This window comes from Musca domestica, unplaced genomic scaffold (genome assembly GCF_030504385.1).
Source record: "Musca domestica strain aabys unplaced genomic scaffold, Musca_domestica.polishedcontigs.V.1.1 1, whole genome shotgun sequence".
Classification (NCBI taxonomy): Eukaryota; Metazoa; Arthropoda; class Insecta; order Diptera; family Muscidae; genus Musca; species Musca domestica.
This window is the reverse complement of record NW_026712114.1, coordinates 36,908,257-36,924,849: the sequence shown is the minus strand read 5'-3', so window position 1 is coordinate 36,924,849 and position 16,593 is coordinate 36,908,257. Positions and strand designations below refer to the sequence as shown.

The 16,593-nt window shown below is 35.4% G+C and overlaps 1 protein-coding gene across 2 annotated transcripts in view; it reads right to left on the bottom strand.

The window, feature by feature from the left end:
- The window catches only part of LOC101896822 (calcium-binding mitochondrial carrier protein Aralar1), a 79,681-nt gene extending 65,642 nt beyond the window's left edge, over positions 1-14,039 (bottom strand). The window contains exon 1 of one of the 2 annotated variants that reach the window (XM_059122361.1): positions 13,599-14,039. In XM_059122361.1, the coding sequence (XP_058978344.1) occupies positions 13,599-13,655 (57 nt within the window). In that variant the 5' untranslated portion in view covers positions 13,656-14,039. The remainder of the gene's footprint in view (positions 1-13,598) is intronic. The other variant, XM_005183769.4, reaches the window with a different exon arrangement.
- Between the last annotated feature and the right edge of the window lie 2,554 nt (positions 14,040-16,593).

Below are 16,593 nucleotides of genomic sequence, written 5' to 3'. Positions count from 1 at the left end.
CAAACTGCTGGACAACGAATGTTTTCTCATCGGAGAAAACCAAATTCGGCAGTTCACCACTTTCGGCCAAGCGAAGCAACTCCTTAGCTCTTTTGAGTCTATTTTCTTTATGTTGCAGTGTAATTTCTTGCACTTTTTGGAATTTCAATGGCTTAACCCCCAGCTCATTTTTCAATATTTGCCGAATGGAATATTGCGATATGTTCAGCTCACGAACCGTTTCTGCTGATGTTGCTGTTTTCTTCCGTCCACTTCCTTGACGTCGGGCTACGTTACCAGAGTCATAGTAACGCGCGATGGTACGAGACACAAAAGAGTTGTTCACATTTCATCGGTAGAAGAAATCAACAAATCAATCAGAAATCTATATAAGACCTTAAGGGTCTTCCCTGCAGGCCAGACCTCAAAAGGCTTCTACCTCAAAGCTCTTCTAATGAAGACCTCAATGATCTTCTCCCTGAAGAAGATCTTAAGGGTCTTCTCTATAAAGAATACTTCAAAGGTCTTCCTTCTTAGGGTTTCCCTCCAAGGAAGGCCTCAAGGGCCTTCTCTCTTAATAAGACCTCAATGATCTTCTACCCAAAGAAGACCTCAATGGTCTTATATCTATATGAGGCCTCAATGGTCTGCTATTCAAGGTTGAAGTCTTCCTTGAAGGTATTCTCTAATAAAAAAGAATAGTTCAAAGGTGTTCTGTCTATGGGTTTTCCCTCCCTTTTCCCTATGGGTTTTCCCTCAAGAGTCTTCACACTTAAGAAGATCTCAATGGCCTTCTATATAAAGAATATCTCAATGGCCTTCTCTCTGAAGAGGACCTCAAACGTCTTCTGTCAAAATGTCTTTTATTTAAAGAAGATTTGAGGTCTTTTCCCTCTAAACAAAATATAATTTCACCACAAAGACGTTCTATCTAAAGAAGACCTCAAGGGTCCTCTTTTTAAAGAAGACGTCAAAGGTCTTACCTCTAAAAAAGACTTCCTCCATAGAATACCCCAAAGTTGATCTATCTATGTAAGACTTCAAATGTCTTCTATCTCCAGAAGACCTCAGTGGTCTTCTATCGATGGTACACCTCAAATATTTTGAATGTATGACCCCAAAAGTTGTCTATCTATAGAAAGTACCTCACTAGCCTTGTATGTAAAGAAGACCTAAAATTTCTTCTATTTAAAAAATTTCTTCTATTTAAGGAAGACTTCAAAGGTCTTGTCTCTAAGAAATGATTTTTTTAATCTAACGAAAACCTCAAAGGTCTTCTATCTTCCAGTTTTGATTTCCTTTTCGTTATGGCACTTGTGGCACATGTTGTCAAAAGACTAAGCTTAATCCTACCATACAAATAAAATTCACTTTAACCAGAGATAGTTCTTTGTAGTTATTTCTATGGTTTAGTTTTGTAACGCCGTCACCTACTACAGCCTGCTTAAGTATGCTCTTTATTTTGGGATTATATCGTCAGCGTTCTTTTGTTTTGCCATTTTATTGCCTTAAGCTTTTTTCTTTTCGTACTTTGACTTTTTGCCGTATATGTGTTGTTTTTTTACTTTGCAATTCAAAGCGGCACATGTAAGCCGTCCTTACGTTTATGAATGTCTAAATCAAGGCGGATGTATTCCTGCTTAAGTGTGTGAAGCTAACGGGGAAAATGTGATTGCACAAGTACCAATTAAACCTTTCGAAACAAAAAAGGATGATGTTTTAAGATGAAAAATAGGTATGATTATATATCTTCATCAGAAGGACTACAATTTGTCATTAGATATAAAGATGTTGCAGTGGGGTATGCATTAATGGGGTAAAAATTTTATTTCTTACATTTCTAGAGATGAGACTGGAATAAAGTATTCATAATTGAAGAACTTGGTGTTCAATTTCGCTAATAATTTTCTGGAGATCATGAGTAGGTATTTGTGATAATTTTCCCATTGATATTAAAAACTCAAATGAAAAACCAGTAAAGAAAGTCTTAAAGTCGGGCGGTCAGTTATGATACCCTACACAACTTTGCTAATTTAGTAGAGCTCCACATAACAATTAAAAGTTTTTATGGGAAAATTCAATCATACAAGCAATGATTATAATTATAATTTAAAGTTCAAAGGACTAAATATGCCGAAGCATTTGTATCTTTTAAATTCGGACTTGTATTGCCCATTTGGTGCACAAATAATTTAAAATCGGATAAAAATATATATTGGAGCTATATCCAAATCTGAACCGATCTCAATAAAATTTGGCAAAGATATTTCTGAGATGTATTTGATATATTTCCCTGAATATCGTTGTTACGGAGTTCATATTGCCACAAATATAATAAATCGGATGAAAAATATATATGGAAGCTATAGCTATATCTGAACCGATCTTCACCAAATTTGACATACTAGCTTCTAGACTCAATTCGGTCGTAAGTGCCAAATTCCATCCCATTTAGACAAATATTAGACGTTTGGTGCACAATAAAAGGTAAATCGGACAAAATTATATATGGAAGCTATATCCAAATCTTATCCGATTCCGATAAAATTTTGCAAATGTATTTCTGAGCTGTATTTGATATATTTCCCCAAATATTGTTGTTGCAGAGTGCATATTACGGCTGTGGAGGACAAAAATAACAAATCGGATGAACAATATATATGGGAGCTATAGCTATATCTGAACCGATTTCGATCAAATTTGGCATTCATATTTTCAGGCCTAATTTGGGTGTATATGCAAAATTCCACACAATTCGAGCTGATATTACACGTTTGGTGCACAATAAAGTGCAAATCGGACGAAGATATATATGGGAGCTATATCTAATTTTTTACCGATTATCTCCAATTTCAATAGGGTTCGTCCTTGGGCCAAACAAATTCATCTGGATCGGGCAATAAATGCGACCTGTACAAAAATACATGGACAGACGGACGGACGGACGGACATACATAAATCGACTCAGAATGTGATTCTATGCAGATCATTAATAGGAACTATGGGTCTATATCGCTTCCTTTTGCCTGTTGCAAACAAATGTACAAAGACATAATACCCTGACCACCTTGTGGTGTAGGGTATAAAGATTCCTCTCATAAATGTTGTTGTTTTTGCACTTTAATTTGAGCAAATTCATGCAAATTGTAAAAAAAAAATCTCCTGTGACTTCTTGCAACGCTCGCATATGAGGTCGATTTTTAATTATCACCATGCAACACATCATGAGGCCATTCTTACCATCTTGCAAATATACCATACAACACATATCTATATATCTCTAATTAACCCTTTTTAAAAATCAATGAAAAATAAATTTATAATTTAACATTGGCATTGACTTTGAAATATTATCAGCAGTAGCAGCAGTTGTAGCAGCCGTATTGTCTATTATTAAAATCTTTTTACTTGTGTCAAGAGACAGGGCTACGTGTTACTGCAGAACCAGAACGTCCTTCCATTAACAGCGGCAGCGTGCGTGTATATGTGCTATTTTGTCGGTTTTTCCTCTCTCTCTCTCTCTCTCTGTCCCTCTCTCTGACAACAAAGGTCACATTCATATTCAAATTGTCTCGTTGTCGTTCCTTTACAAGGACAAAAATAAAACAACACTCATCCTCGTAGTCGTTACTATGATAGGCTTGTAAAAAAAAACTGTGATAATATCACAATGATACCGGCCTGATTTTGTTGGGCTTGTTACTCTTTTGTTGTTGTTTTTTTTTTTTTTGGTGTATTGTGAATAAAAACAAAGTCCTTTTGCTCCTGCCAAACAATGAAGCCTAGACGAGAAGTAGCATTGGTCTTTGTATTTTTGTTTTACATATGTATTTGTGTATTATGTTATGAACGTGTTATTTATACACAAAAATAAGGATTATGCGGATGTTTGTATGAAGTGGCGCTATGAGGGTACTTAAACTACGATTAACTTATATTTTTAGGATAGAGGTGCTGCTATTGCTTTTATATTGTCATGAATTTAAAAAATTAAGATAATTAATTTGTTATACAACGATGGACAATAACAATGCAAAATAAAATTGACATTAACAAAAATTAAAAAGCTTTTTAACTGGCTTAAGTCGTCAACTGGCTTCTTCGTAAAAGAACAACCAATACCCATAATTTTAACTTGCTCGTCCTGCAAATGTGCACCTTCGGTTGGCCACCAGAACTCAAGCGCCGGTCATAGTGATGGTGTGGGCCGCCATAACAGCCGATGGTCGCTCTCCGCTCATATTAATCGACCGTGGCATCAGAATAAATGCCGATTATGATCGCGAAAACCTTCTGGAGGGTGTATAAAAGCCTTGGGCACGCAAACATTTTGGCCGTAGACCTTGGACATTCCAATAGGACTCAGCATCATCGCACTTAGCACGCGCCACCCAAGATTGGTTCCAGGTTCCTCGTTTCATTTTCGGCGCACAATGGCCACCAAAATCTCCGGATACCGATCCGTATATATATATATGTATATATATATATATATATATATATATATATATATATATATATATATATATATATATATATATATATATATATATATATATATATATATAAGCTATCCAGATCTCACCCGATATCTTTAATCAGCCAAAGGTATTTCTGAGCTGAATCTGATATCTAGTACCAAATATCATTGTTGTAGAATATAAATTAATATTACAAAAATGAAAGGCTTAAACATCAAATCGTATGAAAAATATATATAGGAGCTACAGTTACCGACTTTAAAGTATTTGGTATTAACCATTTGGGCAACAGTAACAGTAAAATCGGATGACGCTATATTCAGATCTGAACCGATATCTGGTACCAACATCATTGTTGTAGTGTGCATATTACGAATATGAGTGACGTAAGCACCAAATCGGATGAAACATATATATATGTGGGATCTATTGCCATATCAGAACCGATTTGCTCCAAATTCGAAGTACATTCTTCTAGGCTGAATTCGGCCATACGTATCAAAATCCACCCCATTTGGGCTTATATTACCACTTGGTGCACAATAAACTTGAAATCGGGTGAGGATAAGCGATCTCGATAAAAATTGATAGTGGTATTTTTTGATATGTATTATTGTGGAACTTAAACACCAAATCGTATGAGACATGTATACCTGGGATCTATTGCCATAATTGAAGCGATTTTCACCGAATTTGAAGTACTTGCTTTTAGGCTGAATTCGGTCGGATGAATATTACACACATAAAATTGAATTCGGAGATAAGTATGGGACCAACATCTAAATTTTGAACCGATTTTCATCAATTTCAATAGGGCTCGTCAGTGGGTCATATAATTTGTGGAAAAAACATAATACCCTGTTCCCCAATTTTGGGCAGGGTACACAAATAAATAAATAAAATATTCAACTGCAAAAATTGTACATAAATCAACCTATCTAAATAAACCATTTTGTTTGTAAGCTAGGCCGATTTCCACAGATATGCCTCATGCTGATCAATAATATATGTACTTTGTGGGGTCTAAAATGCTTATTTGAAGCAGTTACAAACGGAATGACAAACTTTATAGTATTTAGTATGGTGGAGGGTATAAAAATAAGAAATATAAGCACGGGCAATTTTTCAGTCTATCGTAGTGTAATAACGGAAATATATGAATCCATTGTTACAAAGGCTTATTTCCCAGTATCCTTTAAAAAAACTCAATGCCCATGTTGCACGAAACAGAGAAAACTTGTTTGAAAAATCCACGATTGTAGCTCTGGTTATCTTTTAAAAATCCAAGATTAAAGCGCTGACAATCCTTTACAAAAATCTACTAAAAATCCCCGATTATAGTTCTGGGGGTCCTTTGAAATTTTTTTTTTTTTTTTTAAATTCACAATTATAGCTCTGGAGATCCATAATAAAAGTCGTACATTCCTTAACAAACTTTCTTTAAACATACATGATAATAACTCTACTAAATGTTTTTAGAAAATTCTTTACCAAAATATCTGATTAAAGCTTTGGCGATCCCTTACAAAATTTCTTTAAAAAACACCCGATTTTTTAAAAAAAAATCACTTTAAAAAATACAGGATTATAGCTCTGGCGATCCTTTGCAAAAATCCTTTGAAAAAATCACGATTACAGCTCTGGTGATTCTTTAAAATATTTCTGCAAAAAATCACGATTATAGCTCTGGTGATCTTTTGGAAAACTCTTTTAACCATGACTATCATTTAGAAAATTTCTGAAAAAGTCGCAATTATAGCGCTGCATATCCTTTAAGAATTCCTTAAAAACTCACGATTGTAGCCCTGGTGATCCTTTGCAAAACTCCGATACTTTAAGTAATTCCTTTATAAATACACGATTTTAATCTGAATATGCTTAAACCTCTTCAGAAGAAATCACATTATAGCTCAAGAAATCCTTGAACAAATGTCTTTACAACTCACGAATTACAGCTCCGGTAATCCTTAAAAAATCTAAGATTACAGCTAAGGTGATTCTTTACAACATTCCTTTAAAAATCTACGATTAGAAACTTCGTTTAAAATGTTCTTTTGAAAATCCGAGACTTTAGTTTTTAAAACGCTATAAATTAGTTTCGAATGTTCCGTTTACTATGAAAACTTTTTTATACCCTACAACACTATTTGATTTTGATTGGGCCAAAAATTATGTAACACCACGAAATATTGGTTTCCCACATAGGAAAGTATATATGGATCTTCCTATCTCGCCGAGATGAGTCGATCTAGCTATGTATGTCCGTCCGTCCGTCTGTCCATGTTAATTTGTAATCACTCTACAGGTCGCAATTATGGCCCGATCTTCACTATATTTAGAATGTAGGTTGAACTATGGTCAGTATAGAACCCCATTTCTTTTGGAGATGATCGCAAAATATTTAGGGGTTGAAATGGACCAAAAAACTGAAAAAATTATTGATTTTGCAGTTGCTCTACAAGTCGCAATTATAGACCAATCAAAGCGGAAATTAGCATGGGGTAGAAGCCTTCCAGGCTGGGTAAAAGCCTTCCAATTTTGATGGCCATCGGGTAATATTTAGTGGGTAAAATAGGCCACAACATTTGTGTTAAATAAAAGTAAAATTTTCCATTAAACCGCGAATATTTTTAATGCCGGCGAAATCACAAATTGACGAGCAGGTCAATTCTGACCGTTACGTAGATGCCGATAGTAAATATATTGGTTATATATAGCGAAATATATACAATGTGTATATACAAAGGAAGGGGATGTTAGTTAGAATGCTTATATCCCAAGAATGGCTGGACCGATTTTGACAAATTATGTCAATTCTGAATGTCCTCTTGACATAAAAGTATAAAATCAAAAAAAAAAATCCCAAAAAAATATGAAAATAATAATGTTATTAAAGATTTTGTAGTATTTTGTGACATTTTTTTATTTTTTCATATTTTTTATCGCATGCAATTTTTTCAATGGTTTGGGGATATTATATAAGTATTGCAAATATAGTCCGATCGTCACGAAACAAGGGTAGGGTTGGGCTCAGAAAGGCTAGGCCTATTGTTTTCAAAGATGTCCGCAATATATTATTTTGCAGCCGTTATAAAGGTCACAAATAGAAACCAAAGGACACGAAATCTCGCGTAAAGTTAGAGTTTAGAACAGCGAGTAGAATGGACCACTAATTTTGTGTGAGACAATAACAGCATTACTTAGAGGCTATATACGAAATACACAAAACTCGAACTTCTGGCTTTTTTATGCTGATTTCGTTGACGATATAGCCAAACATCGTATTCAAGCAAATCATATATATGAGTCTAAATTTGGAGATACAGAGGGGCTTTTTTGCTTTTGGAGATGATTGCAAAATATTTAGGGGTTCAAATTAACTAAAAACAGAAATGTTTTTCCGATCACACAATTGAAGCCAATCGACTCGCCTGTGAAGAGAGTTAAGGACAGGGAAGAATTCTAGCATTTTGGATATTTCAGCCTAAGACAGAAAATTATCTGTACAGGTTCACGTCTTCATATAGCCCCGATATAACGGTACCCCCCGATATTCGGTATTTTGATGATTTTAGCGACATTATTTAACGGAATCGTTCCAAAGTTGGTATTTGAAATTCGCAATAGATACTGCAGCATGTAGGTCCACTTCTTCATATAGCCCCCATATACCGTACCCCCCCCCCCCCAGATTTTTCTTCAAGTTTCGCATTTAAATATTGTAATAACTTATTACAAAAGTTGCCTATGCAGGTCTAAGTCGTCGTATAGGCATTCTGTATTTTTAAGATTTTAACAGAATTTTAAACGGATTTCTTTTTTTGGAAATTGCCAAATTTGTACCAAATGGTGGAGGGTATTAAAAAGAACTTACAGCTTTTTTACTTGTTTTTTTTTTTTTTTTTTTTTTTTTTTTGACAAATCAATTTCAATCCTTTGCCTCTAACTGAACAACTAACTGAAATCCCTCATGCACAAAGTTAATTATATATTTTCAAACAACGTTATAATACTTCTGCCTCTTATTCTTTAATCCATCTAAACGATATCCGTTTTTCACAGGACATTCACAAGGTCATTGTTTATTATATCATAAAGCAAGACAAACACAAGCACACAAACACGAATCATTTGTTGTATTTGTATAATAAATACTTCATTACACGTGTCGGAGACTCTGTGACAGCATTTCCACACTATTTATGGCATCAGGTCTTTACGTATTCACGAAACGGAAATCAAAAGATACAAAAATAAAAAATAAAAGAATGAAACATGTGATCCAAGTTCACATTTCCGTTAAGTGTCATTACCTCAGTGAAGGAGAGGGATCGAAAGGGAAAGAACCAAGCAAACAACAATGAAAATGGTATAAATGCAAAAAACTCCAATATCCTTTTTGCAAGGTGTGGCATTTTGTTTTTTTTTTGTGTTCGCGTTAAGTTGCTGGTATTAAATTGCCCATTATGTCCTTAGAGATTTATATTATTGACAGTGTAAACAATCAAATATGAAATGAATGAAGGTGAAGTTGAATGTCGAATAACAACTGAGATTAGTAAATGAAATCTAATTTAGTACTGCACTGTCCAATGAAAACAAAACGTATATCAATATCATTTAATGATAAAGGGCATACAGTTGGAATTTAATGTCACATAGGCATAGTATATCATTCTTCGACTTTAAAATCTCCTTAGCACACTTAGGAAGATAAAAACTTTCTCATAGGAAGGCTAAACGCACAACCGAATTGGTTTTTTATCTTTTTCAAATTGAATGCCTCCAACACTAATATACAGGGTGAGATAAAAAAAACTGCAACAAAGTCAAACGCCATAGTTTTTGAATTTCTTTCAATTTTATTGAATGAAAACAATAACTGTCGAAAATAGCATCAAATTTTAGAATAAATTTAGATTTGTTCGAATTGGTCACCTTTGGCACGAATTATGGCCTTCAAACGTCCAATAAAACCGTCACAAGCTGCCCGAATGTTGTTCTGCGGTATTTTGGCCCATTCCCGGCGAATCTCTTGCTTGGGGTATTTGGTATTTTTTAGTGCCAACCTTGCTTTCCAAAATACTCCAGACACAAATGGATTGGTTTCCGGAGATTTTGGTGGACATTGTGCACTGGAAATGAAGCGAGGAACCTCATTTTGTAACCATTCTTGGGTGGCGCGTGCTGAGTGCGATGGTGCTGTGTCCTGTTGGAATGTCCAAGGTCTGCGGCCAAAATTTTTGCGTGCCCAAGGCTTTAATACACCCTCCGGAATATTTTCGCGATAATATTCGGCATTTATTCTGATGCCACGGTAGATTAATACGACGGTTGTGGCGGTCCACACCATCAACATGACCAGCGCTTGAGTTCTGGTGGCCAATCGAAGGTGCACTTTTTCAGCTGACCTATTTAGCATGTAAACACGATCATTTTATTTGTTTACAAACTGCTGGACAACAAATGTTTTCTCATCGCAGAAAACCAAATTCGGCAGTTCAACACTTTCGGCCATGCGAAGTAACTCTTTAGCTCTTTTGAGTCTATTTTCTTTCTGTTGTGGTGTAAGTTCTTGCACTTTTTGGAATTTCAATGGCTTTACCCTGAGCTCATTTTTCAATATTTGCCGAATGGAATATTGCGATATGTTCAGTTCACGAGTCATTTTTCGGCCACTACGACGCGATTTTCGATCAAGTCGCTTCTTTACTTTTCGAACCATTTCTGCTGACGTTGCTGTTTTCTTCCGTCCACTTCCTTGACGTCGGGCTACGCTACAAGTATCACGGTAACGAGCGATGGTACGAGACACAAAAGATTTATTCACATTTAAATGCTGGGGTGCTCTAACGATAGACACTAGTTTTAGTAGTTTTCCAGCCAAATATAAAGAAATCACACTATCACGCTTGAATTCCTTCACCAAAACTTTTTCCTGGAAAATTCTCACCAAAATGCTTTTGTACGCTTATAAACAATATAATGAGCTGTAACTGTCGGACAAGCAGTCTGAAGTTGGTTTAGTACCACTCAGTACTTTTTCGAACAATTATAGCACACATTTTCAAAACCACCGCCAAAACTGAAATACAGATACTCCATATCAAATTTCAGAATTTTATCTCTATCCCTTCACCCAAATGTAGTACCATTCCATACTTTTCGTGCAATTATAGTACATACCACCAACATAGTATATTACACACCACCTTCATATGGCTACACATGTATAGGACGCTAATACCAAATTTCAATACCAAATTGTGCCAAATATACTATTTAGTGTATTTGTGGTATAAAGTTCCAAAACTACTAGGTCATCACAAACCTATCACCACCAGGGATCGAAGTTTCAAATTCAAAACGTTCCTTCACGTCCTTACTTCTTTCCAACCTTGGCTCTCGTACCGAATTTCTAGTTATTATCCGTTTACATAATATCTAATGGCACCATTTTAGAACTTATTTCACACTCCATCAGTGACTCCAACTTTCAAAATTCTAGCTCATTGCGTTTTTCCAATACAAGGTATTAATTTTTTGGTACTTTTCGTACCTTTTAGTATAAATTTCTTAAATCTCAATTTTCCCATTTCTCAACTCCACTCAAACTATCCACCAAAATGACCCTTGTCCAAAATTTCTGTCAGTCAGTTATTTCTCTACTCTTTAAAATATATAGAAGATAGATTAGTTCCACAAACCGTGATAACTAGCGAACTTTTCCAGATTATGATTTTTGGCAAGTCAAAACAATTTATGCTCTTCCTGATGTTTATAAAATAAAGAATACCATCTTTAGTATATATCCTTCACATAACGGTTATCCCAGATTTTTGGCATTATTGAATGCCTTATTTTTATACCCTACAACACTATGTGTTGGGGGTATTATAAGTTTGATTGGGACAAAAATTATGTAACACTACGAAATATTGGTTTCCCACATAGGAAAGTATATATGGATCTTCCTATCTCGTCGAGTTGAGTCGATCTAGCTATGTATGTCCGTCCGTCCGTCCGTCCGTCCGTCCGTCCGTCTGTCCGTCTGTCCGTCTGTCCATGTTAATTTGTAATAACTCTACAGGTCGCAATTATGGCCCGATCTTCACGAAATTTAGAATGTAGGTGGGGCTTGGACCAGAATAGAACCCTTTTGCTTTTGGAGATGATCGCCAAATGTTTAGGGGTTGAAATGAACCAAATACTGAAAAATGTCGGATTTTGCAGTAGCTATACAATCGCAATTATAGACCAATCGACGCGGAATTTCGTATGTAGCTAGTGTTTAGGGCAGGGAAGAAGCCTACCAATTTGGGTGGTCATCGGATAATATTTAGCGGGTAAAATAGACCATATCTTTTGTGTTGAAAAAATTCAAAATTTTTCATTAAACCGTGAATCCCGGCGAAATCACAAAGCCATCACAAGGTTACTTCTGACCTTTACATTGATGGTAACATCCAACAAGTCGGATATATAGCAAAATATGTGCGATATATATGTCTATCAAAGAAGATATGCTTGAAAGATCTTATATATGCTGAGAACGGCTGAACTGATTTCGACAGTTCTCATTAATTCAGAATGGCCTCTTGGCAGGAAAGAAAAAACGTCTAAAAATCGCATAAAAATATCTCTCTAAAGATGAAAATATTGATTTTGTAACATTTTCTCATATTTTTTTTTTCAATTTTGTCATATTTTTGGCATATTTTCATTTTGAATTAAACATTTGGTAATTTTTCTACAGCTAACAAAACTAAGTAGTTGGGATATCAGGATATCATATACAGATCGCATTTATGGCCCGATCCTTACGAAATTTTGCATGGGGATAAGATAAGGGTCAGAATAGAAGCCTACTCTTTTTGGAGATGATCTCCATATATTTAGGCCAACTTTTGTAGACAAAATACGAAAATGTCCATTCCAGGGACTTTTTGGAGAATTCACAAATACAGGAAAGACGCACTTCTGACTTTTTCGTTAAGGCTGATTTCGTTGAAGTATATAGTCAAATGTCTGTATCTCATATAGATGCGGTTTAGTCAAAAACCAATAATAAATGTTAATCTTTTGCAACTTCTGAGAGATTATAGGTCTTTGAGAAATATTGGTCCAGATCTAGGAAGACCATTTACGTGCAACATCTACCAATAAATTCGAAATGAGAAAATTAGTTTAAGTTGCTATTATTCGAAAATTAGAGAACGAATCTTGATGGTTTTCTTTTATTATTTGTCACATATCTTGTGGAATTCTTTCGAGTATCTCGCCTATATAAACTGTATGGTTTATTATAGTGTTGTAGGGTATTCAACGATCGGCCCCTCTCGACTGTAGCCTTTGCATACTTGTTTGTTTTCAAAATTGTTTCATAACTTGTAAGGTTTTCCATTATGGAACCCCTATATATTTATATAAACCCGGTTCCAGTTTAATGATTTTCCGTTTTGTTTTTGTTTTAATTCTGCATACCCCACTATTTACATAAACAAAAAACACAAAATACCGGCAAGTTTCAATAAAGAATAGTGTAGGGCACAAATAAAAACAAATTGAAACTGTCATAAAATCAAAGACCGAATGACAATTGCAGGCAAACCATCAGTATTTGAAATGCCAGTGACAGTGACTGGCACATAAAAGGGAAACAACAACAACAATAGTAAACAATCACACAATCCTCACACAGTCAAATAATAAAAGGATTCCAACACAGGACACGGACATCAAAAGCACAACAAACAAAAACAAAAAATACACAATAACACCTCGCACTCTCTCTCTCTTTTCCTCTTCTTCTCATTTTATATCACTCAATTCAGTTTTTCGACCTCAGCTCTCTCCGCAAGCTCCTCTCTCTCGCTACATAAATCAATAAACAATGACAAAAACAAAACAGTGGATAAACAGAATACAAACCAAAAAGAGGGGGACATTAAGAAATACTGTTAAAGAGGGGATACAAAAGAAGAATACAAAAAAAGGTTGAAAGGAGTGGTGGTAAATTGTAGAAGGCTTTTGAATCGAACAAATAACACAAGGAGGAAAATATTTCTAATTTCCCCAAAAAAAAAACAAATACAACAAAATAGTTAGTTTAAGTTTGTGTGGGTATGGTGAACTTACATCTTGACATTGAACTGGCTGTATTATCCAATCAAGTGGACAAAAATTATTAAACATTATAACTTTTGTTTGACAAGTGGGGTTGATGGTCGGTCGGCTGAGATGGTTGGTTGGTTGTTTCGGTTTGATGGCCTCAATCGAAGAAAGAAGTATAGGTTTCCAAGTTTTCTCGGGATAATTACAACTTGATCTCTTTTTTAATTGGTTACGAGTTGCTTCCAGCTGTGGATTCCTTTTTTTCGCACTTCCACAACCGCAGGAAAATATTTTAAGCTTATATTTTTGTTTGCCTTTTTAAAAACTCCTAGAACATTCACTTTGCTATTAACACTGAAAATCACACTGAATAAGAACGGGATGAGGGCTGGCCTCTCTCTCTCTTCTTCACTGACAAGGGATTAATTAGGCAAATCCCTATCAATTTATTTTATTGCTTGTTGTTGTTGCTGTTTTAAAACTTTCTTATGCTAGGAACACAATTGGAGCGAACGACGAATTTTTTCGCGGCGTATGTTCGTCGTCAAAAATAAAACACATATGTGTATATGGAAGTGCACACAATCACGGCACCGGCGAAAATTTCGTCGGTCGCCGCGAACTCAATTAGCTTTATTTCTATTTCATACGCCGGCGACCGGCGAACAAAACAGTACAAGGTGGCCATACTTGTACGAATTTTATGTGTTTTAGTAAATAAAGTTACTTTTTACTTTAAAATTTGTTATGGTCACTCTACTATCTGTTACTCGTATAAAAAAAAAAAACATAATTAATTTGTTTATTTATTTGTGTACTTGCGCCTGAGTGAAGATGGATATCAGTGAATTTATAATAGAGAAGATGGACATAAGTGAAATTATAATAGAGAACGTAAAGAATTATGTGTTCTTGTATAATTCATTGTAGTCAACAAATGAGCAAAAAGTAAACAACTTCATCAGCTGTTTTATAATTTCGTCGGTATTGTGTTCCATACGACGAATTTTCGCGGCTCATTTTGTCGCCGCGTAGGGTGAAATTCGTCGTTCGCTCCAATTGTGTTCCTAGCATAATCGCTTCAAAATTTCTACACACAATAACTGAAAAAAAAAAGAATTTTCCAACTTTTCTTATTTATTTTTCCTATTTTCTCACTCTCTTCCTCTCTATATCTTTTTTCAGCTTTCTAGTGGTGTTTCACTTTGTTGCTGTTTTAGCAAAAATTTTATACCGTAATTTCGTTAGGTGTGAATACCGCACGAGTGATTATTTCGATAATTTTCGTTTTGTAAGCGCTCAACACTTGACAACGATGACCAACCACGAAGAACTGATTGAAGAAACAGAAAGAATCAGCCTTCATAGGCAATGATGGCTTGAACTGTTAAACCAAAAGTTCTTTGGCTCTCTGTTAATTAACATTCCTGGGTCTGCATAGCATGCAATTCTGTGGCTTACAGTGAGGGGCAAAAGTAATTCTCGATTTAAAGAGTTTGGAATTTTAATTTGCATATACTCAGGTAAGTTTGTAACTTGAGTATAAGTATAAGGAAAGGTCAAAAGTCGGGCGGGCCGACTATATAATACCCTACACCACTATGCTTATTTAACATTGCTGTGTAGAGCATGATATGACTTCGATAAGGATTATGTTAGTATCACAAAATGAATATATTCGTTTGCATTTCTAAGCCACTCGTCCGACAGCTGTTAAAATTATTCCAGTGACAGCTCATTATATTGTTAACAAGCGTACAAAAGCATTTTGGTGAGAATTTTCCAGAACAAAAGTTATTCATGATGGAATTCAAGCGTGATAGTGTGATTTCTTTATATTTGGCTGGAAAACCACAAGTGGCTATCGTTAGAGCACTTCAGCATTTAAATAAATCTTTTGCGTCTCGTACCATCGCTCTTTACCGTGATACTGGTAGCGTATCCCGGAAGAAATCAGCAGAAATGGTTCGAAAACCAAAGAAGCGACTTGAACGATAGTGGCCTCAAAATGGGAAAACATTCGTTGTCCAGCAGTTTGTAAACAAACAAAATGATCGTGTTTACTTGCCAAAGAGGTTAGTTGAACCTTCGGTTGGCCACCAGAACTCAAGCGCCAGCCATGATGATGGTGTGGGCCTCCATAACAGCCGATGGTCGCTCTCCGCTCATATAAATCGACCGTGGCATCAGAATAAATGCCAAATATTATCGCTAAAATATTCTGGAGGGTGTATCAAAGCCTTTGTACTTAGCACACGCCACCCAAGAATGGTTACAAAATTAGATTCCTTTCTTCATTTCCAACGCACTATAGACACCAAAATCTCCGGATACCAATCCGATGGACTATTGTGTCTAGAGTATTTTGGAAAGCAGGATTGACACTTAAAAATACCAAAGTGTCGATCACCTCAAGCAAGTGCTTCGCCATGAATGGGCCAAAATACAGCAGAGCAACATTCGGGCAGCATGTGACGGTTTCATTGACCGGTTGAAGGCCATAATTCGTCCCAATGGTGACTAATTCGAACAAATCTAAACTTATTCTAAAATTTGATGCTATTTCCGACATTTTTTGCTTTTGTTCGATAAAATTAAAAAAAATGTAAACATTATGGCGTTTGACTTTATTGCAGTTTTTTTTCTCATCCTGTAACTGTGCGAGAAGTACTGAATGATACTATATTTGCTATTTGGGACAGACATAAAATTCTGAAATTTTATATTTAAATTTAGATTTTGTGTTTGAGAATTTGTGGTGTTTTGGAAATGCATCCTATACTTGTACAAGTGCTAAATGGTACTAAATTTGGTATTGTGTAAAGGCTGGAAAAGAGGCTGGAATCTTCAAACTTGATATTGAGGCCTCTGTTGGTGTTTGGAATTGAGATATGGAGGTGGTTTAGGAAATGTGTACTATAATTGTACGAACAGTACTAAATTTGGTATTGGTTGAAGTAATAAAGCTGGAATCCTTAAATTTTCACTCTTGGTGTCTCTTGGTTGGATATGTGTATTA